Source organism: Carassius carassius, chromosome 46, assembly GCF_963082965.1.
Source record: "Carassius carassius chromosome 46, fCarCar2.1, whole genome shotgun sequence".
NCBI classification, from domain to species: Eukaryota; Metazoa; Chordata; class Actinopteri; order Cypriniformes; family Cyprinidae; genus Carassius; species Carassius carassius.
The window spans coordinates 12,439,419-12,465,783 of record NC_081800.1 but is presented as its reverse complement, the minus strand read 5'-3'; the positions used below and the strand labels follow the sequence as shown (position 1 = coordinate 12,465,783).

Sequence of the window (26,365 nt, the reverse complement as noted above, 5' to 3'; positions counted from 1 at the left end):
AGTAAATAAAAAATAATGCAGGGTTAAATTTTATTACAAATGAACTATATTTGTTTTTATCAAGTTATTTATTTCTTTATTTATTTTCCTGTTGTTTAATCTATCTATCTATCTATCTATCTATCTATCTATCTATCTATCTATCTATCTATCTATCTATCTATCTATCATACATATTTATGTATTTATTTTACATTTCTGAAGGTTTGGTCCTCCATATGCTTTTGTCCTAATGAGCTGCAAAAAATAATCTAGGCTTGAATTTAAATTAATCACTTTTAGTTTAAGTTTTCTAAAGTACTATTCATCTTATTCTTCTCTCGCCAGAATAAAACCAAATGATATGATGTTTATAATATGGATTTTGACCCAGATACTGTTACTACTGTTTGAGTAGGTACGACATTTGAATTTGAACGTACAGAGTTTTTCGGGAGTCCAAACAATTACGTAATACGTAACACATTGAGGGGCGGTTACCTTGGAAACTTCCCTGCGTTTTCCAAAATGGGAAGCGACCAATGGCGGGATTCGGCTCATACTATTAATCGCAGTTTTGGGGGTGTTCACACCATGTGCAAACACACAAACCCCTTTTCTTGTCCTAAACTGTATTTTGTTTTATTGTAAGAACATATAAATAAATAACAGACATATGTTTGGGTGTTAAACTGAAGCACGTGTTACCGTTAACGTCCTATTTTTTAAATAACACAATAACACTGCAACCTCATGTGTTATCGTCTGATAATGGTATATTCCCCGCAGAAATTCAATCGGCTTGTGAAAATGTAGTTACACTCACTTTTTGTCTCAAAGACACTTTAGCTATTAACTAAATTCATACGGTACAATCTTGTTTGAGTCTTACCCGTTCCTGGTCTGCTTTGGAAACGCTGCAGGTGAGTGGTAAAAATGAAGACTCAATGACCGTTTATGATAGTCGAATGAATTTGGATTATTTGAAGCCAAAAACGATAGCATCAGAATCTGTGTAAATGCTGAAAATACATTATAATTTTTCAAAGTCTAGTTTAATATATATTTCACTTAATGTCTAAGTAATAAACGACGATCGAAATGTCATCACTCACATGTTTTTTTTTTTGTAATTATTATTGAGCACATTCAGTTAGATCATGTGATTTGTAATGCCTTTATAAGTGCACGATATGTACGTTATCAGAGGAATTTTGTTTTAGCGAATCTTTTGAAGCGGTTCACAGATGGTCTGAATGATTCTGGGTGATGTAAATTATTTTTTATATTGTTCAGAGTAAACGCAGATGATATATGTGTTCTTGATAGTTGTGTTTTTATGAACTGAATGATACATTTTCAGAAAGTTATTTTGCCAATGCGTGATGACGTAATTCCCTGAATCATTTGTTTTGAAAATGAACTGTTCGAAAGAACCGATTCGCGGTTGTGAATCAGCCTGCCCATCTCTAATCAGTTCTTCTGGGTGATAGGCACTTTTACTGCAGGGTGAAAATGAATGTGCAGTCTTGTTAAGTGGAGCACAAGGGCAAGTCCTGGAGTGAAGGTTTCCCGCACACATTCTCTGTGAGTGATTTGTCCTTGACTGCAGCACTGCTCACTGAAGAAACTAAATAACTGAACAGAAGTCTGAAGTGACAGGTGCTTCCTATCTAAGACATTGTTTCTTTTGCACTATTTTTACATTTAAGTGGTTGGATCGAGCGTATTTTGTTAATAAGGAAGTTTGAGATTGAGACATTTTTTTCCCCCTTTAACCTTTCAGACAGTTTCCCATGTAATTGAATCCCAGCTGTCAGTGGGAGAATTTTTTGATGCAATCCAGGAAAGTAAACTAATAAGTGTGTGGTTATTTGGCTGCTAAAGTACAAGATTCCTCTAATGCTTAAAAAAAAAACCTGTGATTTTGGATGTCTGCCCATATATTATATCTTTAGTCACCAATCGAAGTGAAACAGATCAAATAACAAGACAGCTTGGCAGTTTTGTTTTACTTTACACACATATACTACTATTTATGTTGTTCTGACCTGATTCCACTGCTAAGGAAACTGAGGGATTAGGGTATGTTTTTTTTTAATTCCCTGTTAGTTGATAACCTTAGCATTATCATTCAGTGTCTGTCTAAATAGGGAATTGCATCTTATTGACCTTTCTGTACACGATAAGGCCTGAAGTATTCAAACAAACATTACCAGCCATTCTATGTCATGTCTATGTGTTCTGGCAGCTGTGCCCCTTTTCTTTGTGGTATAATGACTGAAGATTTCATTTTAGATGTTATCCTTCATTAGAAATATTAATATAAAGAATCAAGTTCATTTAATGAGACCTTTTATTTTTAGTGTATTTTCACATGTTTTTTATCCTCATTCGTTTGATGATGGGATATTTATTTTAAAGGTATAGTTGGGTTGTAGACAGTTATTAAATTATGGGTTTTTTCCGTTAGTTTTTCCCCCCTGAATTCTGTTTTTTTTACAATTAAAATTTATAACAATTTATTAAAAGCTTATCACAAATTACATTAAGGCCCCATTTTAGTTTTCACCAAATTCTGCTTTATTTTCCCCAAATTCCATGTTTCTCATTTTAATGATTTAATTACATTTTAATAACCATTTAATTATTTATTTTAAAAAAAAAAGTACAATAATACTATAATACTACAATAATGCTGTATTTAATGTTTTTTTTTTTCTTTTCAGAAATTCTGTTTGTCTGTTTTAATTTTTCTGGATTATGATGTAATACAAATGAATTATCAAAAATGGCGGGTAATCAAATTAAGGCATAAAACATGAATTTATACACTAAATTAAATTTTTTATGACAATTATCACAATTCTTTTATTTTTTAAAATAATTTTTTCTTATATTTTTTTTTAATCACAATTCTGTCTGCATTTTCCTTCCTTAATGTGTACACTGGGAATGCATATACTTTGAAGAGCTTGTGTGCTCAATTTTATGCTGGATGTGGAAAATGAAGTCTAAACAGGCCTGAGATGTATTTGAATAGAGTAAAGACCCACAGCAAGCCACATGGCAAAAAGATTGTGCACTCTTGAGTATTAGTCCTGATGTCAGTTTTGTGGAAATCATTCTCCACATTGTTGTGAAATTTGAGAGCAGTCTGGATGTCGAAACACAATCTGAGTCCATGACTTTACTCGTCTCCTCTGTCTCCTCTGGTTGTGCTTTGTGAATTTTCAGTATGTGCCGCAAGTCAAATTCCAATTTGGGACTGTCAGAGGCAAGTGGAGGTCTATCAGCAGAGATAGACAACGGGGGGGACTGTTACTGTTTAGTAGTGATTAAGCTGTAGTCTGCATATTCTCTGTCTCCTCCAGAGCAAAGTCTGTTTTCTCAAACCATACACACACACACACACATACCCTCAACCACAGACTAGCCACTAAGTCCTAAGCCAGTTAGTCTGCAAACCATGTGAAGCATCACAATCTCTCTCTGTGATATTTGACAGCCTCAAGGCTCCAGTGGATAAAATGATCCTGCACTCAGCGGAGTGGAGAAGATTAGAGAGAGAATCTGATGCATTGAGTGATCTCAAACTTTCCTAAAACTCTAAAATGTTTGATAGTTTTTAAAGAATGAATAACAAATGATGATGATTCATTTAGAAAGGAAAAAAAAATCAGTGAAATGTTGGAATGGGCATCAGTGTATAATATGTCTTGTTTATTGTGTGATTTCTCAGTAGCTGATGGGTTGATAATGGGACATAAACACACACATAAACAGATATACACACATACATCTGTGGCCTAATTGAAATCAGCTAGAATTGTCTTGGCATTCCCAATTACACATGATGTTTTTAGGTATAATAGTACTGAAAGATATAAATTTAAAATTTCTGTTTATATTTTATCTTTTATATTTGACATCTTGAACCAATGTCCTAAACAATTTTTCCTCTCCAATGAGCAAACATTTCTAACGGAGTTTGAAACTTTTTTTATTATAGTGACACAAAGTCTATTTAACCAACCCCTGTATTAAGTTTATTATGAGTTAAATAGTTCCTAATCAACAAATGTTTGTATATTTTAGGCTGAATTTCAAATGTATACCTGATTACTGTACTGTTGACTTTTATGCTTTAGATGTTCCTCATTTGTAAATCAACCTGGATAAAAGCATCTGCTAAATTAATAAATGTAAATATTTTATTCAGAGGCGAACATCATGACAGTTACATAATATGAGCACTGAAATTTTAGAAATATGAAATTCAGGCACACTCAACTAATAAGTCTAGTCTTATTTTTATCTCTAGATTATGCTTTTTGACCCATAAGAAGTTTGCCACATCAACCACCCACTTGCTTTAACTAAATACAACTTCCACACTTTTGGAAGAGACCGAGCTTTTCTCTTTTCCTTATGCACTCTTCTAAATCTCCATTTTTTAATTTTCCTGAGGAATGTGAGTTGGCTCTTTCAAGTCTCTACCCTAGAACCTGCCCTCCCAAGATAAACAGCACTAGTCCAGGCAGCCCTCCGCCCTACCCAGAGGGCCATGTTTCCTTCCAGTATGTGAGAGATTGAATCTGGCTTCCTCACCAGTATGACACTGCGACTGAGAGTACACTCACCCCTGATCTCCATCTTTCTCCATGCATTGATTGGCTCAGGTGCTCTTGTTTTTGTGCAATGCCTCCAAATCTGCAGTGTTGACCTGCCTGGCCTTTTTAGCAAACTGTTTCTTTGTGTGTGTGTGTGTGTGTGTGTGTGTGTGTGGCTGTGCACATGTTGAAGCAGGCTCAATTTCAAACAATCTTTTCAGTGCCACCCACTTGTAACCATAATCTCCAGACAGAATTCTGCTGAAAACTCTGAAAACGCAGTTTAGATGCTCCGCCCCTAGAGAGGTTGTTCACCCAGCAAACAGGGAACATCCTCAGAACTTCTGCAAATGTTCTGGCAAGCTTCCCCTTAATGTTATGAACAAACTTTCTTCCAGTAACGTTAATAGAACGTTCAGTTTTCTGAAATATTTTAGTTGTTCATCTAATGTTTTTTTTTGAATGTTATTAGTTTCAGAACATTCTGAGCAAGAGTAACATTCCCGTAATGTTTGCAAAAATGTTAGTTTTTTTACATTAAAAATATTACATTACTTTTAATAATAAATTACTTAATTGGAATGTTACCAAATTTATGTTAGCTGGGTAGATCCATACTGCAGAATTTTGTGCAAAAACAACAACAACAGAGATTCTTTCCTTATAACACCACTTTTGAATTCAGAGGGAATTGGATTGGCGTCCATCTCTCTTCTATCCTCTGATAAGAAATGTAACCTGCATGGAAATCTGAACCATTTATTTAAATGCAACTGTAAAGTATGTAAACAGCTTGTTATGATGGGTGAGCTCATCGTAGCCAACAGTCATTTTCATCACTGTTTGATTAATCAGTAGATCATGTTTATGTGTACGTGCAGGTTCACAGAGGGGTGTGTGTGTGTGTGTGTCTCGCTCAGAGCCTGCAGCGTGGTCTGTGATCTTCAGAATGAAAGATGGGCAGTAGTAGTAATCCTGCACTGCTCCATAATCCTCTCTCTCAAAGACACTGCCATTCTTCAGCAGCTCAGATGAGCACCCAGACAGATCAGTGCTGACAGCGTTACCAATGTGTCACACAGGGCAGACAGGCTCTTTAACATTAACGTTGATCCTGCAACATAAGCAGCTTCACCATAAACATTTACTTGGGCAGGGATGAATTTATGATGTTAAGGGGAAGGATCAGAGGTCTTCTTCCCTAAACAGAGTTTGAAGAGATTAAAACAGAAAAGGAAATCTGATGGCAGACATGAGAAGTACTCTGTGGTCATCAGCTCTTGATGATGGTTATGAAAGTGCATTCAAACAATTATTAGATAACATTGTAACTAGTGTAGCCCATGTCAACAATCTCATAGTAGTTCAGACTAAAGGTGATTTGATTAATGCACAGGGCACTGACTACATGCCCTACTTTTAAATCTATATAGTGAATAAATATAATTAAACAGTTTGATTATCGAGTGTTAATTGAAACAGTCCGCTGTGTTTAAATGAATTTGAGTTTTCTTAAAAAATTTATTTAAGTATTTTGCACTGAGAGAAAAATTTTTTTTTGATAAAATCTTTAATAATAAATTATATTTAGTTTTATATATATACATTTAATACAAAATATACATATATATTTAATTAAAAAATACATTATACACCCAATGTATTAATTATAAGTTATATGATCATGATACATGAAGTATATAAAATATATGTATTATATACTGGGGGAATGAGGGTGGTGTGCAGTGAAAATGTTAGCAGGGCAGGTTTTGGCCTGGGAAAGCAGAAAAAATCCTTCATATTAAGCACTGATAGTGCTTGTTAAGATCTCTATCACACTATCACTGTGTTTACAGTGAATTTAATCATTGTTTATTGACAGTGAAATGTTGCTTCATTTTCTCCATCTGGGGGAACACATTGCAAAAATGACATGCAACTCAATGTGCATTTTCACTTCAGATCCCTGTATAGACAGTGTTTTCATACACTGCTAAGTTAATTAATCATCAGTTTAATTTTACCAAGTAAATTAGGCAAATTGATTCCTGTGATTCCATCATTCACGCCCCTATTTCACAGCTTTGGTAGCATCTGGCTGATGAACTTTCCTCAACGCAGACAGAGCTTCAGCCATTCCCATGGAGATCTTTTACAGTAGCCACAGGCAGACGGTCTGTGGGTATTGTGATTACGATTTGACCCTTTGGCATGAGGGTGTGGGTTTCAAAGGCAGCAAAATGGAGAGGAATGGGGTAAGAATCCACACCTGCACTTGACTGAATGAATAGACCTGAAAAGGAGGAGCTGTTTGGGTCGGTCTTGTTTATTTGTAGTGCATCTTAATGGCAGGTGTTATCTGTTATCTACATTCACCTTCATACAAAAGTGGTCCGCCAAACCAGACTTCATCCAACCACTCCTTAAATAATCTAGTTAATCTTACTTAAAAAGGAGAGGTGGAGTCTCCAAAGTGAGTTTTATACATGCGTGTCAGTGAAAATGAAGTGTTGTTTCATAACTTTCACTTATTTCTGTCACTTTGAGCTGGATCCAGTCCACTTTTACAGGATTTTATGGGATGAACTTGTGTTTTGAGGGTGATGCTAAATCCAGACTCATATGCTGAGATCCAAGAAACCACAAATTCTTCTTTGTGGTCTGCTTCCCAGAACAGAAACAGTCATACGAGATGATTCTCTTCAGTCTGTCTCAGGTAATTCCTTGGAAATCTTCCTGAAATTGTCCAACTGAATGACGGGATTTCCTTATGGCCACCACTTCAGCGCTCCTTTTACTTTGATGAAGCTGATAGACAGTCTTATATCACTTCCTCCTGTAGTCTGAGGTGGAATGCTGGAAAATATTATTGAGAGCTGTTTTGGGAAATGAACGGCACAAATATCCAGGAGGTGAACTCCGATCGGAAGCAGCAACTCCAATCGGAAACCCTTGAGTCCAAGAATAGGCAAAGGATTTGTGGAGTAAATAAGGCACAAACACATTCTGTGGTGCCTGAATGAATTCATGTGTCCATGGGGAAGAGTTGTTCTTCCTGCTTGTATTTCTCCAGCCCAGCTCTTCCTGAAAGAATTGGCTGGGAGGAGCCATGTAGGGAAGTGGGAGGAGGAGGAGGAGAAGTATTTGAGTTGTCGTGTCAGTCACACTCTCACACACACACACAGACTCACACACATTCGCTGGAGTGCCGACTCTCTGCTGAGCTCCGTTCTTCAAAAGTCTCGACAGCTTGAGAGTTTCATTCTGCTCTTGGAAAACACTTGTCCTGGTAAGTTAAGCAACCTGTAACAGAGATCCAGTAATCTAGAGACTAGTGGATTAGTCTCAGCTTTCTGCAGTTAGTTTGTGTTGACTGTGTTGAACCCTGGCTTTATATTAGTTTTTGTATTTTTTATTTACTTATCTTTTTTTTTTTGTCTTTTTATCTTCAACTGTAATGGCCGTAACAGTAAGGCTCATGTATAACTCATGTTCTCTCATTTCATCATTCATTTATGAAGAATGTGAGTGTCTAGCGAGTCTAATTTGAGCATGCTGGGACTGGACTGATTACCTAGTAAGACATAATGGTTGTTTATATGGGATCTGTAAGAATCGTGTGAGTGTAGGGTGATTGAGTTCAGTTTTTGGGCAATTAAATACAGATAAACTTCAAGCATTTTCCCATCAGGACTTTTGTTATATGCAATAAAACAGTGGATGTCTGTGGGTTTGCTTTTTTGAGCTCAGTTGTGGGATTGTGTTGGGTTTGTGCGTGTGCTGTATGTAATTTTCTGAAAATAATAATAATAAAAAATAAAAACTGGCTGATATTTATTTATAAAGCTGATAATTGGCAAATTATATTCATTAATTTAACAAAGTATATTCTTCTTTACATTCTTTATATTATTTTGTCTAAATATTTTTTTCTGCAAATGAATTTAGGCATCACAAGATTAATATGTACAAAAATGGGCATTCATCTTTGGGCATTTAATTAGTTTTTATAAATTATTAGTGTTTTGAAGATTACCTTTAAATGAGCAAATGTCATTTGAATGTAAACAAAGGGAAAATGAGCATCAACAATTAAATATCCAATATGAAATGATACATCGTACATCCTTAAAATGAATGTCAACAGTTTGTCGAAATAGTTGTGATTGAGAAATTAATCAGTGTGTGTAATATCAACTGTCATATTGTCTGCATATTTGTGCAGGAAAACTGTCTCTCTCTCTCTCTTTCCCTATCTGTGATCCATTAACTCACTGACAGTTCTGGCTTATTTATTGGTCAAACTGGGTTAATACGTGACCTCTGCCTGTGTGTGTTTGGAGGACATGTTTGTGTTGTGCTCTAGTTTTTGTAAACGTAGTTACTAGTTGTTTGTTGTTCTTTTGTTTCTGTGTGTGTGTGAGGGAGAGAGACTGTGGGAAAGCGGAACTGGTAGCTGCGGTGGAAGAAGGTAAAAACAACACACTGGGCTGACACTTAAACCATCTCTGTGATTACACACTGTGTCCACACACAGATATATGCTTCTGTGTGTTGGTGTGCTTTGTGTGGCAGACTGTTATTCTGTCAGGTGTGAGTGTGCATGTGTTTTTAGTGTTTAGAATGTGTGAGTGACATTTATCAGCTTCACTTTGTCAGGCCTGAGGCAGGCCACAGGGTCAGGGTCCATTTAAAGGACACCGAGGTCATGGCAGAGTCTGACAGATACAGGGTTGGCATGGTTGTAATTAGGGGCTGATCAGGCCATTATGAGATTTTAAAATGACCTCTGCCACCACAGTGTCCTTGCTCAAAAGTGCAGCTGGTAGTGAAGAGCTTTATCTGGTGGAAACGGTAAATCACTAGTCATGTAAGTGACAGATCACCCAGGTCTCTGGGGTCAGATACATCTGTCTGAGCAGTGCTGTGCTGCTTGAGTGTCCTAATCGCTTGTGACATTCAGCCAAACTCCAGGGATCTGATTTGATCTAATCTGGTTTCTCTGATTTGAACTTTAAAAGTGATGGATGGAGGAAAAATTTGGGGTATTTATGCTCACATTGTGTCTGGCCCACGAAAGACAGATGGACTTTTTGCTCTTATCTGATTATCTTTTTACAGTCAACATGAGAAATGAAGGAATGGACCGAGCCTATTCTCTGCTTGTTTCCTCTCTAACATGCTTTATATATTATTAGTGTTCCTGTAGCTGCGTTAGCAAGTGCAAGGTTAGGGGTTCAAATCCCAGAGAACACGTTAGGAGAAAATTGTAATGTAAGTCGCTTTGGAAAAAAACCATCTGCTAAATGCATAAATGTATTTATTTAAATTTATATAAACTTTGAGTGTGAGATGTGGCAAAGAGGTAAACTGTGTTTACATCTCTTTAGGGATTCATATATTGGCTGACTTTATAAATGGGAGATGAATGATGATAATATCCTCAGGGCTCATTCAGATATTCAGTGTTAGTTGTATCCTGGTCTTGCTGTGGGATGTTTAGTACAATACCAGCTCTGTCTAATGATGTTGTGTTGAGAGGTCATCCTGGCCTGCTGTGGACGGAGGGGAAACAGCTGTGTTGTGCATTGCCACAAATTGAGAAGAGAAGGCTGTTTAAGACCCTTTATAACCAGCTGTCTCTCACCGATAGAGCTTTGTGGTAGTATGGATGGAGGCAGTGTGAAGGGTTATCAGGCTAAAGGCTTGAATCCTCTGGGGTGTCTTTATTACAGTCGCTGAGGTGAGTTGAGTGAGAGGTGTGACTCTGTCAAATGCAGTAAAAGCCATCAGGAAAAACCATTGGGAATTATATAGTTAGCTTGTACATATATCTAACACCTAAAGTGTCATGTAAGAGGTCAAATCTTTAAGTGAGTGGTTACACAAATGAGGTTCATCTGTAGGGCACAGCCACTCAGATTCACTCTAAATACAGCTGAAACAAGCCGATATCAATAAATCAGTTGAGAACTGTGAGAACAATTGTTGCTAAATAGTAGTTTATGGGGGCTCTTCCAAAATTCATCTTATCTGACTTTCCTTATCAGTTACCTCTTTTGGTAACGTGCTTAAAAAAAACCCAACCTTGCAAAGGTAATATTTTCCTCACCATGTCTCTTTTCTACACCAGTTGGTGAACGTCTCTGCATGAGTTTGATTGACATATTAATTCTCTTTTTACTTAAATAACGTCCGCTTTAGTCAGCAGGATGGCTCATGTTTCCAGTTGGGAGAGATTCCTGAATTCCTTCGTTACTCATAGTGATTTCAGATCTTCTATGCTCAGTCCTTGCCTAATACCTGAACAGATTCACGCAAGCTTCCTGACCCGTTTAAAGGATGGAAAGTTTGTAGCCTAGGGAACAGGAGCGTAACTGTAACACTGCACAGGTGACTCAGCCTCAGAGTGAATCCTTCTGGGCTGCCAGGAACAGTAAATGTTGGTTTTGATCTTTTTAGAGCTGTCAGTCTCCAGTCACAGAGTCGTAAATGCCTCTACATAGACAACTTGTAAAGCCTGGCAACTGTACAGCTATTCTTCCCTAACACAAAGTGCAGTCAAAATTATGATGCATTTTGAGTTATTACTGAAATCCGGTTTTTTGAAGAAAGATGTGATGTGTCAAGCTAAATTGGTCAACGTATCAAAACATATTATGGAAATTAAAAGGAGCACCCAAGCAAGCATATCTAAGGACCTTGATAGAGACTGGGCTTATGAATTTGAGCTGAACACACTAGCAACAACATAGTAACGGACTAAAAAATAAACTTTAGCACTTAAGCAAGACCTTGACATGGTGGTGATGCAATTTGCTTTGACAAGTGCCACTCACATTAGAAAACTAAAAATCTTCAAATTACCGTTTACCAACATGCCGTCTCTATCTCTCTCTTCATCTTTGTTTTTTTTAGATATCCAACCTGCTTCTCTCTTCCTCACTTTCTGTCTTGTATTGTCTCTTCCTTGTTCTTTTTTATTTTCCCCACTCACGTGTATCTCTCATGTTGAGCCTGTTGTCGCAGCAGTAACTAAAAGATATTCTTAAAAAAGCAGATTCCCTCCAGTCATGCTGAATTGCTCTCTAATTACATTGCTGAGTTTCTTTCAGCCAAAATTAGTGAGGTCATTTTTTTGCTTTCTCCCTGCAGCTGTAGACCTTCATGCTCGACTGGCCGTTTCCCAGTGCATTTGTCCATGGTATTTACTGTAAGCTTATTTGCATCAAATTTTCCTTCATTTAGTGTACCTCATATCATTAAATACTAATAAAACGAACATTACACATCCATTCAGGTTTAAAAACACCCATAAAAACATCACTGTTAGATGCCATGCTCAAGCCGTTAGCAAACATTTTCCATTCACGTTTTTTTGTGGCTCAACCAACAATCCAGTCCACCACTAAACACTGTGGGGAAAATTACATCAGCTCTCAGAAATCAAGAACAGATCTTTAGTTTGTGCCCAGCAAGGTTTGCTTTGGAGATGCCTGTGTGTCTCTGTGGTTGTGGCAGTCTGACGTGGGTGTGTGTGGCTCTAAGTGTGTGTATTCCTGGCTCTCACCATGTCCTCAGTGTTCTGGGTCCAGTTGGCTCAGTGCTGAAATGCTTCTGTTATCTAAATCAGTTCACACCTCACTTGTGCCCATAGCAGTGGGCTGTTCGTGCCACCCTCCTCGCCCCTTTGGCCCTTACATTTCACTGTGTGTTTGCTTCTGTTTGGGGATCATATTTTACATGAGACCTAAACACTTTAATGGTTTTGGGATCACAGTGTGTTGTAAGATGTGTAAAATTTCAACTTCTGTTGGACAGAATCATTGCTTGCTCTAAACAGTGGTTCCCAGCTGGTGGATTGCCACTCACAATTGGGAATGAAACCCTGCTTATTAAAAGATAACTTTATTTTTAATCATTGCTCAAGCTCAGTATAAGTTCTGTTTGGATTAGAGATATACAATATTTTGGTAGCCATATTATCTGCCAATATTAGAGATCTATTTTAAACATTTGTTTGTATCTGTTCATTTTGGATACATATCAGCCAGCCTTGGATATTTATTTTCTTGTTAATTAACCCTATTTTATGTTTAGTGTGCATATATAGAAGTTAACCTTTAAAAACAGTTTAACAGTGATTTTGATTTTATTTCTTTTTTATTTTAACAAAATATTATAGTTCCAAAAACATCTTTAGTGTATCGTTTAAATTGGAATCATTTGGATGTTGAATTGACTGTTCGTCTGTGTGCTTATCGCAATGATGCCTGAGGTAGTTAAATTGTTTTGAGAAAAGGGCACTGATGACTTAGCAGGCCTAGAATTTCTGCTAGCTTTGATTGTTGTCCATATATGTACAAGCCTTCATGCTTGTAGTCTGTGATCCCTGTGGAAGAGCTTTCCTCCATGTTGGTGTTTGGTAAAGGCCAGTGTAGCACAGGGGAATACAGAGATGTGGAGGGGAAGGAATGATGATCCATTTTGGCTTTTGGTCACTAGAGCTGCCTCGCCCCTAGCAGCATAGCAGGATCCTGAGCAACTGTGTCTTCTATTAAAAGCCTGACCACTGAGAGACAGCTGTATGTGTTTATGTGTGTGTGCATCATCAAAATGCATCACAGAATTTGCCCTGGATAAGCATTTATTGCATTACTCTGTCAATAAGCCACTTATAAGAGACATGCCAAGCATGTTTAAAATAATTATATTTCCATAGTAATGGAAACATCACAACACAAGGCATTTCTCAATGAAAGAAGTAACCTTCTTTTAACTTACCTGTCACTTTCCTGTCACACACAAGTCAGAATCACATGTCTGAACGACTCAAAAACCAGAATGGAATCATTGGTGTCAACAGTAAGGGTTTTTAATATTGTATCTAAAGCAAATAACCCTGAAAAGTCAATAAATTTTTACATGAAATGTTCCCATTTTACATAGATTAAAACGATAATCAACATAATATTGAAGTTAAAATTATCAATCGAACCTTGAAACTTCAGCGGAAGAGCAAGCTACTTTATTTTGATTAAGATTTGCAATAAAGACGGACAGAAGCACTGATAAAATGTTCACAATATTACAAGGAACTATTAAGAAAGCGAATGGGGTCAATTTTGATTTCATGTTGGAAATAATTGCAGAGCAAGTCAAGTAGCTCATTAAACAATTTTGGCTATTTATTTTTCAGTCTTTCAGGCAAATGTCAATGAGGTTATTAGTAGGTTTCTCTAAAGGCAGTTCACCTTGTTCAGTAATTAGGGTTTCAAAAGAACTGTTGTTGATTAGAGAATATGTCTGTCTTTCTATTGTATTTAGTCTTTTCTATCTTTTAAGTGAAAGAAGGGGATGGGGAGCACAACAGGGATGAGGGCCCAGACAAGAAGTCATGCTATAAAAAGATTAATTAAAAATGTGTATTTGAATATAATGATGATGATGAACGCCAAGGATCAAGCCTCTCAGCGCTCTTGATGATGTAATCCAAACCTTTAATGCAGTAACAAAAAGAAGAATAGGGAAGGAAAAAAGCAAATTGCCTTCACTCCCTTGACAATGAGGATCAAGAGAATATGAAAGCAAAGTTGTGATGAAGAGAATGAGGGAAAATGTCTCAATTTGAGCCAGCACAGATTTTAAAACAGCGCTCTCTCTGTTTATAGTTTGAAGTTAAAAAGGTTTTACCACATTATATAAAACTAGCTTTTCTGTGTGGATGCTCATGAGTGTTACAGACAGATTTAAATGAGCCTTTTCTTAGATCTAGTCTGAGACAAGAATATAAAACATGATAATCTGTAGGGCTGCAACTAACGATTATTTTGATAATCGATTAATCTGTCGATTATTTTTACGATTAATCGGTTTATGTGCTTATATTTTAGTTTTTTCCATTTTTTCCCCAAGTAAATTATTAATAAATGGTCTTTATCCTTCAGCATAGATTTTTAAGAGATTTTAACCATTTTGCATTGTCATATCCTCATTAAAAATATACCTGGAGTTGTTTTATTGTGTTAGTAATCCTTTGTCGAACTCTTCTGCAATCAAAACACTGACCCATACTCTAGCAAATTTCACAAGGAGATATCAAATGTTTTCACCATGGCAGTCCTTAGAGCTCCTAAAGTAGTTTAACATCCCGGACAAAGCTTATTAAGGAATCTTTCAGAACATATTTTCACGAAGAATAAGGATAAAACAGAATAAAATTGCAGTGCATTGTATTTTATTATTTACTGGAAAACAGCTTTATAGCTTTTGCTGTGAAATTGTAAACAATCCTTCGAAAAAAGTGCCAATGGCATGAAACCTGAATGGAACTCACAATTTAAAGTAAAATCCATCAGAAGGTTGTCCAGAAAAAAAAATTGGACACACACAAAAAACCTGCTGTGTGAAAAAGAGCAGTGAATACTTAGAAAAAAAGTGTATTTCAAATATCTTTAAACATTTATCTCTCTCATTCAGTCATAATTAGGCTGCACGACTGAATTTTGAACTGGTAAACGACAAACTGATCACAGAACATGTTTGTAAAGCTTTAAATGTTAACTGTTAAAAAGCAATGTTATCAGCTTTTACGACTAAACATTTGCAAACAATATTGTACTGGAGAATCTGCACAAATGAAAGTCTTAGGGGCCGTTCACATATCGCGCCTAAAAACGCGTGGAAAACGCTAGGCGCGCCACTTTCTCCTCCTTTCCAAAGCGCTCGTGCAGAAGCGCCCCTGAGGCGTCTGCCTTTGCTAAGCAACCATGACGTGCTCTCTCCTTGAAGACGCGGAAATTTCAGCAAAGGATAAATGGATTTGCAGCTCAAAAAATCGCTTGCAGTAGCTCTGCTACTAAATTTATTTCAAAGTGGAAATCCATATACAACTATGATCAGCTGTTCCTTTCATCTTGACTGAGCTTTTAACGTTGTTACGGGAAAGGATGAAGCTGATTGGTTAGTTCTTGTCACATGACCCGCGGTGCGCTTGCTGCATTCTGAAAAGTTGAAATGTTGAAAAACTCGATGCGGTGTTGGAAATAACGAACTTGAGCGCGCAAAAGACGCGATATGTGAACGTCCCCTTAAACAGTTCCGTAGTGCAGAGTTTACAGGTTACTCTTCTTTTTTGAAGGCTCAAAGTAAAGTACTCCCACATCCTGCTGAATGCTGCAGAGACGCTGTTCGGGAAGCACTTGACAAAACGAGGCCAGCTATTGGCTATTCGCTACTTCTCCTGTTGTACTGGCTGAGTAAAACCTCCGGTGGCTCATTACTGCCACACTTTGGTCACCGCAGATTTGAAATATGCACGAAATGAGCCGCTTACGGCAAATAAAAGTTATTTAGCAACGAATCGATGACTAAATTAGTTGACAACTATTTTAATAATCGATTTTAATCGATTCGTTGTTTCAGCTCTAATAATCTGCCTATAATGTACTCTTTAAAGACACTACACAAAGTGCCTTTGTGCGCTCATGAACACTGGGATGAAGGAGGACATTTAAATATTTTCATAAAACACCACTATTTGATGCAACTGAATATAAAAGATTGCAGCTGTTCTTTAGCTCTGCCCTTTTCTTTTTTGTTTCTTTTCAAAGAATCACATTTAAATAAAAATTCAGTAGGATTGTTTGTTGTAAGTGGGGGAAGGGTGCAATTGGTTAGCGTTCTAGCCCTCGACCAATCAGAGGTCGGCTGCTGGCTAACTCCTTTCTCCACCTCTTGTGCTTGGAACTCTTTTCTCTTTCCTGATTGGCTGCTTGCGCATGTAGTGTAGTGGGAGGGGCTAGACAGTGCATTAAAACCAAACGTCTGCCCCATTCGCCCTAGAGTACTCCAGTATCTGTTATATGTGTGGAGCAGAGGGAGCGAAAGGAGGTCCTCTCTTTGACTACCCATGTCTGACAGCATCTTTCTCTCTCTCTTCTTCCTCCAGGAAAAGAGTCCAGGATTACAAGAAAAAGAGGATCAGGTTTTTAAGGAGTGTTTTACAAGACATCTGGAGTTTGAGAGGAAAGGACTGAGACACCGTTTCTCACCAGAACTGTTCAGCTAACCTTTCAGCTGCAAGGAGCTCACTTCAGGATCTGCCTGCTCCTGGTGGGTCACTCAGCCGGACTGATGTGGAATGCGACACTTTACGACCCCATCACACGGGCCTCAATTCAATGAACCAGACTCGGGAGAGAGCAGATAATAGAGGCAAGAGACACACAAAAAAGAGTGAAGTAACACCAGCAGGAGTGTTCAGACCGGTAAGAAAGTTAAAGGGGCCCTTGAAGGTGGGGAAAAAGATCTTAAAATTCAAAGGGGAAGGAATAAAGAGACCTGTGACTACAAAAGTCTTTGTTGGGATTGCAAGACATTCTTGAACAACAGAAACTTTGACCCTTCATTTCACCTCTTAAATTAATCCCACTGCTACCAGTCATGCCAGTGGAGACCCTTCATCCCACAGTTGGTCGTCTTACTGGGGGTCCCTTCACTTCTGCCATGCCTTTCCGAATCCTCAACAAAGGCCCGGACTACTTCCGCAGAGCGCCCGAGCCAGGAGCACGGAAACTGAGTGCAGTTGAACGCCTGGAAGCAGACAAGGCCAAGTACGTAAAGAGTCAGCAAGTGGCACTTACTAGACAAGAGCCTGTGAAACCTCCAGTCATCCGCAAACCGCTGTTATCACCAAGCATGATGATGCAATGCAGAATAAACACTCCACCAGCAAGGAAGATTACCCGGCGGCTACTTGAGACAGAGAACAGAGGACCGGATCATGGCATGAGCAGAGGACCGCAACTCAACCTTGAAGTACTCAATAATCTAATTAATGTCTATGATGGACCACTTGCATCTTCACCTACTCCATCCTCTACTTCTCCCTCAGCCTCCTCACCCTCTTCTGGAGGTCAGAGTGTCGGTAGTGGACAATCTGTAGAACCTCAGCACTGCATTAACTTCAAAGCACACCTTGGCTCAATGCCCAACTCCTCTCGCACTTCTTCTCCTCTTATCAATCAACCCTCACTTGCAGAGCCCAGCCGAAGGCCACCTCCGGTCCCAGCCAGAGCTCCCCGACTGGTGTCACAAGGTAGCTACGGGACCCCCAACTCCGTAACTGTACGACGGGTGGATGTGCGACCACAGGCAGAGATCAGGAAACCTCAGAGATTGCCTCTACAACCCAAACCTAGACAAGCTCAAGTAGCTCAACCACAGATAGCCCGGCCACAGGCCCCTCCCACATCTTCTGCTCAGCAGCAACCTTTGGCTGCTCACCCTTCATCCCCCTGCATACCCTCTAGCCCACTGCTTCTGCGCCCTGGCATTTTGTCCCCGGCTTCCCCCGCTTTCACCCGGATTTCCTCAGCTAGCTCTCGAGGGTCACGTCCCGGTTCAACCCGAAAGCACCCTTCCCTTCACCGCTCCAAGTCAGACTTGAGCGACCGCTACTCTCGGGCCACAGCTGACTTGGAGCGCTTCTTCAACTACTGTGGACTGGACCCAGATGAGGTGGAAGTAATGGGTGGCATGGAGCGTTTTGCCCGGGCAAATTCGGACATTGTGTCAGTCTCCAAACTCCGCAGCGTCAGTACGCCTAGCTCAGAGTGTGGGGATGGACGGCAAGGAGAAGAGGAGGATGATGGCGATGATGACGATGGGCCTATAAAGCCCAGTGAGCGTGTTCCCTACGGCATTTCTGTCATTGAGAGGAATGCACGTGTCATTAAGTGGCTCTATGGTATCCGACAAGCACGGGATGTCTCACAAAACATCTCCAATGTCTAGAAGCTTCTCTCTGGTTGTCTACTCACCCACAAGTACCAGAGAGCATAAATAAGACAGAGACTTACTGTAGTATTTGGTTGATGTCTGTCACACACCTAATATTTATTATGTTATTGTTTGAAGATGTTTAAAGGCACTGACAAATATTTGTTTTGTTTGTATTTTCCTCACTATACGGATAATGTTCATGATGTTTGTTACATAGAATTTACATGGACATCCTGTTGTTTTTCAAGCATCTGATGATCTTCAAGGATGACGTACCTCTAGATGTGGAATACTACAGACTCTCAGCACTGTGACTTTGATACATTTTGGTTTAAGCAATAAGACTAAAGCTAAAGTCACTAAAAGAGTGGCTGAATGGATGACGATGAAGGCAGCAGTCGATCTGCTGTGCTGGTGCTTTTTAGGTACAAAGTCTTTATTAAACAGCAATGCTGTGGTACCCGTGGCCTAAGCTAATGCCTGTAGGAACCATTGTGTTCATAGTATTGGAAATCAAGCAGGTACTTTCTAGTTTTAGAAATCTTTGTATTGGATGAAGAATTTAAGAATGAATGAAGCCATTTTGGATGCTTGTGTTTATGAGGTCATCATTTGGTGTCGGTGGTAGTAAGACCTCAGGGATGAGTTAAGTAGGCCACACCTAGAACAGAGACCGCCTGCAAATCCCTAAAGTGCACGCATATAGAAACCGAGGCCCATACAAACCCCTGCTCACTGTGCATACACTTTTGCTCCATAGGTGTAAAATTCACAAGTGCATCAGATGTTCAGTGTAGACTTTTTTTTGAAGGTGAGACTATGATACTGTGAAGAAGTGCTTCCACAGAGGAGCTGCTCCTCTGCAAACATGGCTGGTAGACTGTTGTTGAATATAAGTTTAGAATTTCAAAATATAAGCACGTGAGATTCTCTTGTCAGCATGCACACTTGCATGTACAGCTGTATTACGTGGCAAAGCACAGTTGCACGATGTGCATTTCTTAAACATGCATTCCAAAACACATAGATGTTCATTCCATTCAGCTTAATTTTTATGTATGATTTGTGTGGGTTTTCTATTTTTGTGACTGTTCCTTCTGCCTATTTTTCTGTTTTGGATAGGTGATGTTTTAAACAGTTGTGTAAGACAGGTAAGGATTGATAGTTGACAAAACTGAGGGATATTGTGTTTGGCTCAATAATCTTGGGGGAATCAAAGCTGTTAATTTTTTTTACCGCAGAGTTTTCACACTTGTAGTGCGAAAGAAAAGCCTTACGAAGAGACAAATGTTATTTTGATGGAAGTTGGTCGAATATGTGCACATAGACAAGTCACGAGGCCACACAAATGTTCACTTTTGGTTGGGAGTTTTTGAGAGAAAGTTTTGCTTAATTAAAAGAAGCACAATAATCAAGTAAATTTTTTTCCTTGACTGTGCAATCTAAATATAGCCATAAGTGCATGAAGAGGTAAATGCAAAACATTTATTGATTGAAATATTTTGTGCTGAAAGAATACAGACAAAGGTACAAACCCTCAAACAGTTCAGTGCAGTAGTTCTTGAAGTAAGAGGGTAACATGGTTCTGCTTGTTCTCTGAAGTTTACCATCAACTTGGGAAGAGTCAAATGCAATATCGGTCTTTTGAAGATGTCAATAAAGAGATGTTTTTGAAAACAAGTTGTGACTTTTTTTGTTCTTTCTATGATTTGAATAGTTTAAACCTTGATCTAGATTACCAGAAAACAAATGAGGCAAAATACAAACCTGAACTTAACAAATACTGTTATCCGAAGATCTTGACAAACTCTCTCTCTCTCTCTCTCTCTCTCTCTCTCTCTATATATATATATATATATATAGAGAGAGAGAGAGAGATAGTTTTAAATGTTTTTTGGCTATGCAATGGAAGTAATCTGGGTCTAAAACAACATTGGACCCCTTTTAAATTTATTGTATGGACAAAAAGAAATAAATATATTTTTCATCTCTTCAAACTTATTATATACTGTAAAATATTGTTCCTTGAGGATGAGTCTGAGACTCTTTCCAGCAGCAGCATGTTGCCCTAGTCACCTGTGAATGATGACCAACCTTGAGCAGACCAGCAGAGAATTAAAACTTGGGAGAGAGATAGATGTGACCATGTTGGAAGATGATGAAGAGGTCAGAGGTGTGATTAACAGCATCTTCTACAGGCCAATTACTTTTTATTGAAATACCTCCCAGTTTAATCCAAGAAAGTGGTGGAAGGATGAGTAAGATTATGATAATGCTTTTCCTTAGTGAGTTGGTTTGGGGTGAAGAGTGTTTTACGGTGTGCATAGTGAACGCATGTAGACAGGAGAGTGAGTACCGAGGGAAATGTGCACTCACACAGTGTTTACTGTAACACCAGCTGCTTCATTCAGGAACACACAAAGTGCAATAAACACTTCTGCACCTTTGAGCCTCCGGCAATGGATTTAAATTTTCACTTCTGGATAATAAGAATTTGTTTAGTTTCATAAGTGACTGCATTATGCTCTTATAATCATATTCAAGTGCTCACTGTTCTCCTGCTTTCGCTAGATATTACAGTGGGATCAAGTAATAAACATGTTGCAGCGATTAGACTAGTGTGTAGTGACTTTTGGGATTTCACCATGAGGATGTAAAAAAGCAATTACATTTTATCCAGAGGCTTCTTAAATTGCAGAGGAGAATTACTTTGATTCTATATAAAACAGGTTACACAAAGAATAGTCTCCCAAATGTACTTGGAACAATGTTGCTGAATTTGCAGTGTTGATGTACCTTGCATTCACTGCAGCATGAATAAATTAAGCAGTTACCTTTATAGGCTTATGTTTTGCTGTTTACTGGCTGTATTTATTCTGATTTTGTTGTTTTTGTCATCTTTGCTAGTTATTTTTTAGTGAGGTTAAAATTATTATTGATATTATTGATTTTTTTAAATAAATGTTTTAAATAAGAGTCATTTAAAACCATGGAAAGAATGAAAAGGTGACCAAATGAGACATTTCTGTCTTGACTTAACAGCAATTTAGTGGGTGAATGAGACATTTAGCATTTAGTAAGTAGGAACTAAGTAGGATTATCAGAGAAAAATAAGGTGTATTAATGAATAATCTTTCCCTTTTATAAATTTTTTCACAATTATATGTATTTTTACAGTGAGGGACAAGTGCCGAGTGTTGATATAAACCACAAAGCAGGGCCGGTGCCAATGTATCTCACTACCTGACCCACGGGCCCCCTCACAGGGGTCGGGTAGATATGTGGTTGAAAGCTGATTAGATACACATACACGGTCCCATGCCCTCTGCATCTAACTGGACGTGGATTGAGTATTGGTTAGTCTGCTCTCATCGGCCTCATTCTTTGCTAAGCTGAAGCCACTTAACCCTCACTACTCATCTGCTTACAGAGCAGACTGTCAGCAGCTGAAGTCAGAGAGATACGCTGTACAGATCTATTTCAGTTCAGTTCTTAAGCATCAGAATCTATCGATGGTGAGAATAAACTTTGACTAAACCCTATGGACATTTGATTTGCCTTTCTGAGTCAACAGATATATTTAACACATATTTAATATATGGAAGCTGATTTTAAAGACTAGTGGAAAACTAAAATTGTGGCCTTGTTGGATGAGGGTAGCTTGACAATCATGCCCAAGCAGTGAAATTTGCTTCTTTGGCTTTATTGTTTGCGAGAAGCGGTAAATAGTGGCAGAGAGACATTGCTGCTGGCTAGGGAAAGTTCTTCAGGAAATGTAGTGCATTCTTATGTCTGTCTGCTTTTGGCTTAAACCCATGAGATAAAGGAGTGTTAGCCAAGAGCTGAACACCATGCTTATCTGGACTTTGACCCAATTGTTTTGCTATTCTTGCTGTAAGTTGTAAAATGTGCCTTAAAAATATACAAACCTTGACTGTATGGTTATTCATTATTTCAGACTAACAGTTGAGATTTGTGAGTTCATGTGGTCATTGTGAAATAAACCAACAGCCAACACGGGCAGCATCTTAATGGCTTTTTCTTTTTTTTTTTAAACAAGACATGTTTTAGGCTAGCACACAACAAGCAGAAAAAGCCAGATCCAAGCCTGTAAATAACCATAAGCAATACAAATTTGTTAGATGATTATTTTAAATTCAAAACAGTCCAAATGAGCTTTCACAGAAAGTCAGATATGTGTCAGTCGGTCCTTCATCCTTCTCTGGAAGAACCAGACTCAACAGATCAATGGCTCATGGCCCTGATGGATGAGCGGCACTTAATTAGGCATGAGCCACTAATAAACCAGGTCAGATGTTGTCACTTCCTCCCTTCCAGTGGCGGATCTAGAAAATTTTGCATGGGGGGGCAAAGGGGTGGCAAGAGGTCTTGGCAGGGTGGCAGGGGTACATGGAATCCCTATATATGAATTGCTTAAAAAAAAACACACAAAAACACTTTTAAACTACAGTAGTTATTGTTTAATCATGCCCTTACACACTACAACGTTTTTTTAATTCACAACACACACACCAGTTATGTTTAGAATACTTAGTTCTATTGTATTTGTTATTTCCCCAGTTGTAACCTGGTTTCATTGCTGTGATATCTGAGAGGAATTGGATTTAATAGGACTGCTTAGGCTTAGCTAATCAAATGATCGATCTCCTAACTGGCACTGTATTGTGTGTTGTAACGTAACAGCCCAAACTAAAATTGGGTATTTTTATTTAAAGTAATTAATTAATTATTAAAGTGATTTAAGAGAGTAAAGAAAAAGAAAGGCTTGTTGTATTAGTGAAATAATTGTAACTATTTGCAAGTCATATTTTTTTTAATTTACATAAATGAATCAAGGAAATTATAGCATATTTTCAATTCAAAAAGGCAAAATTTAATAAATAGATAAAAAAAGTTGAACTTTTCTATTGTAAAACAGTCAAATATTAAATTATTTACTTACATTTTACCAGGCATTTGTTAACTTATTTAATAATTTTGACATTGATGAGCTAGACCGCTGAACTTTTAGTCTTCATAACAACAAACAGAGCGTTGCGTAATGTAGTGCATCAGAGCAGCATCAATAATAATATCAAGTGAATCTCTTATCTGCATCTTAAGTTTATTGCCAATAATAATGACAGGTTTGCGAACGTGAACTCGGTGAGCTCGCGCAAAACACATCTTCAGCACAGCGACTCATTTAAACGCCTCTGATTGGCCGATGTGATCAACAGACATGTCTGTGATTGGCTACAATGCTCAACGTTGCAAAAGCACGTCAAAAGTACCTTTAATGCAAATGGAAAGTTATAAATAAAAATGTAATATGCACTGTTCATGATTAGTTAATCGCGGCCGCTGTAATCTTATTCACATTTGTTTTTCTGATGAATTGTTTTGCTCTGTGAGAAAGACAAGTTAGCAAAATATTCGGGGCTTTACTAAAAACTTTCGGGGCTTAAGCCCCATTAGCCCAGCCCTAGCGCTGCCCCTCAATATTTTATATTTTTTATTAAGCTGTTCTTGTCTTTACTAAAATCAAAATCAGGCTAATCAAAGAGAAGAGTGCTCTTACAAATCATGAGGGAGCGATTTGACCGCTGATTTTGCCTAACGTAATAGACTCGCTGTTTTTGCTGATGCTGAATCGTCTTTAGCATACAATACATTCATTATAAATTTAATTTTAAGTTAAACGTGTGTTTAAACTACACCTGGGGAAACTCACTTCACCTTCAGAGGATCTGTCCGGGGCAGCTCAGTCTCTGGTTGCAGGGCCACCGCACCGAAGCAGACTCGCTGTGTGTATGAGCCAGACTGAGCGAACGCCGCTCTGCACGTTTGAATCAGGGACGTAACTAAGTATTTGAGGGGCAGGGGGGAAGGGCGAATAATACATTTAAAATTAAAAATTAAATTGTTCACTTTTGGTAAATGTATTGGACATAGTGGTGGGTTGTTTTTGTAAGTACAGTTTTTGGATCATTAAAGTTAGGGGGGCAGCTGGGGGGGCAAGGCTCTAGAGTGGGGGGGCACCTGCCCCCCCTTGCCCCCCTGTAGATCCGCCCATGCTCCCTTCAGACTTCAGTTCGGTTTTTTCATGCAAAGCATTCATTGTTACACTTGTGGGATTACAAATTTCTAAAATGTTAAATCTAGGTTCCAATTTAATAGCATATGAACTGAAAACGTTTTGATATACATTTTGAGGTAAATCAAGAAAATCAGGTGTCTGAGATAATGTCCTTTTGTCTCTTCCTTGCCATTTGGCTTTTTAAACTCAAGACACAGCTGTGCCTTTTGTCTCTATGATAATGTGAAGGTATCAGTGATACTGTCAGGCACCTCTGTATTTAAATGACACTGTTATGCTGATGAGATCAAGGCTGGGAAGATGTCAGTGTCTGGCACCTTCCTGATTGCATTTGCATGCTTTGTTTAGGTTTGTCTCCACCTCTGTGTATCCCGCCCCCTTAAAATGTACATAAACTACAATGTCTTAGGGACAAGTTAGACTTTTGATGACTGCAGCGCCACGCAGAGCGTTCTCAATAAAGAATCCTGCTGAAGATTACCCAAGAGTCTCCTGGTCTTCGTTTCTGAGTTGCCAACACACTGTAAATAATAATTGGAATTTTACTGGTAAAATTCTGTAGAAATTATATGGTCACTCTGTTTATTGGTCATTTCATGCAATTTTACAGTATAATACTATTAAATGTCATGCAGAAAAGGACAAGTTTTTTTTACATTAAAATTGATAGTACACGTTTCGTTCACTTTCAGAATAAAATTAGAACTGGAAAATGTAATAAAAGTAATATATGACAAAAATAATGTACAGGTATTTATTTTACTGTCTTCAGGCTCCCACTTTTTTGCTTTTAGCATGGCTCAATTCCTCTTTCCTCTTGTCTCTGAACATTCATTACCTTGTAAACTTTACTTTCACATTCCCTCCCTCAAGAACAGATATACATAATTCGGCCCAACTCTAAGTCCTCTTTGCATCATTATGTAAAATGACTAGGTCCTAAGACTCCCTGCTGATGGCAGGTGTTTCAGTAGATAAGAGCTTGAATGTTTGGCTGGTTCCTGTTTGAATCTCGGAGTCTGTTTATGTGTGCACCCAAAATAGTTTCCTTTATCACTTTGGAAATGAAAGTAGTTTTGCTTGTCTTTATTATGTTGTGGGCATAAATTATTTAAGAGAATCTACTTCAGATAATTGGAAAGCTGCAAAGCACTAATTGAAAGTTGTCTATTTATTTGAGTCAATCCTCACTGTGCTTTGAGTGGTTATGTGGCCAGGATTTAGTGTATTTGATATGATGCACAGATTTGGGACACTTTTGATTTGTGGCATAATGTGGATTGCCACAACTTTTTATGAAGCAGGAATAGAGGTTATACAGAGAAACCTATAATGGAAGTAAAAAGAGGAACATTTTGGATTATTTAAATACCAAAATGTGAAGCTTATAATGAAGCACATTTCAATTTATGTATTGAATTAATGATTCTGTTAAACTATGTGTTGTTCTCGTCATGTAAGAGTCGTCTCATTGTGTTATATAATGTCAGCAAAGTGTCTTCACACTAACGTCTTGTTGTTTACGTCTTGTGGCTATATATTCTTATTGTGGCTTTTCACAATTGAAATAGTTAATAGACAGTTTTCCTCGCAAATGCTGAAACAATTGTTTATATGTATTGTGTCCATGACTGTCGAAAGCACGTGGACACGAGGCACTTGATTCACATTCACAAACATTCTAACAGCGCTTTGTTTCACACTAAACAAGTTTGCAAAAGACACTGCAAAAGTTTATAACCCAAAAAGTGTGAAACGTACCTGGGGTTAAAAGCGGGGTTTAGTTGCATATTCATTTTGGTGCAGTGAATTTGAACTGAACTTGTACTGAACCTGGAATATTCCTCAAACGGTTCTTGTTGTAGCAGTGCACTGCTACAGTATGTTT

General features: G+C 38.1%; 1 protein-coding gene across 4 annotated transcripts; it reads left to right on the top strand.

Moving 5' to 3' along the window:
• The first annotated feature begins 748 nt into the window (after positions 1-748).
• Positions 749-20,064, top strand: LOC132128836 (protein FAM110B-like). 4 transcript variants are annotated; one of them, XM_059540200.1, is made up of 2 exons: positions 749-902; positions 16,543-20,064. In XM_059540200.1, exon 2 carries the CDS (start codon positions 17,037-17,039, stop codon positions 18,387-18,389), a length of 1,353 nt encoding a protein of 450 aa, XP_059396183.1. In that variant the 5' UTR covers positions 749-902; positions 16,543-17,036; the 3' UTR covers positions 18,390-20,064. The 4 variants fall into 4 exon arrangements, with proteins under 4 accessions (XP_059396183.1, XP_059396184.1, XP_059396182.1 ...); XM_059540201.1 differs by lacking the exon at positions 749-902 and adding an exon at positions 1,450-1,566; XM_059540199.1 differs by lacking the exon at positions 749-902 and adding an exon at positions 7,743-7,881.
• Positions 20,065-26,365: the final 6,301 nt, after the last annotated feature.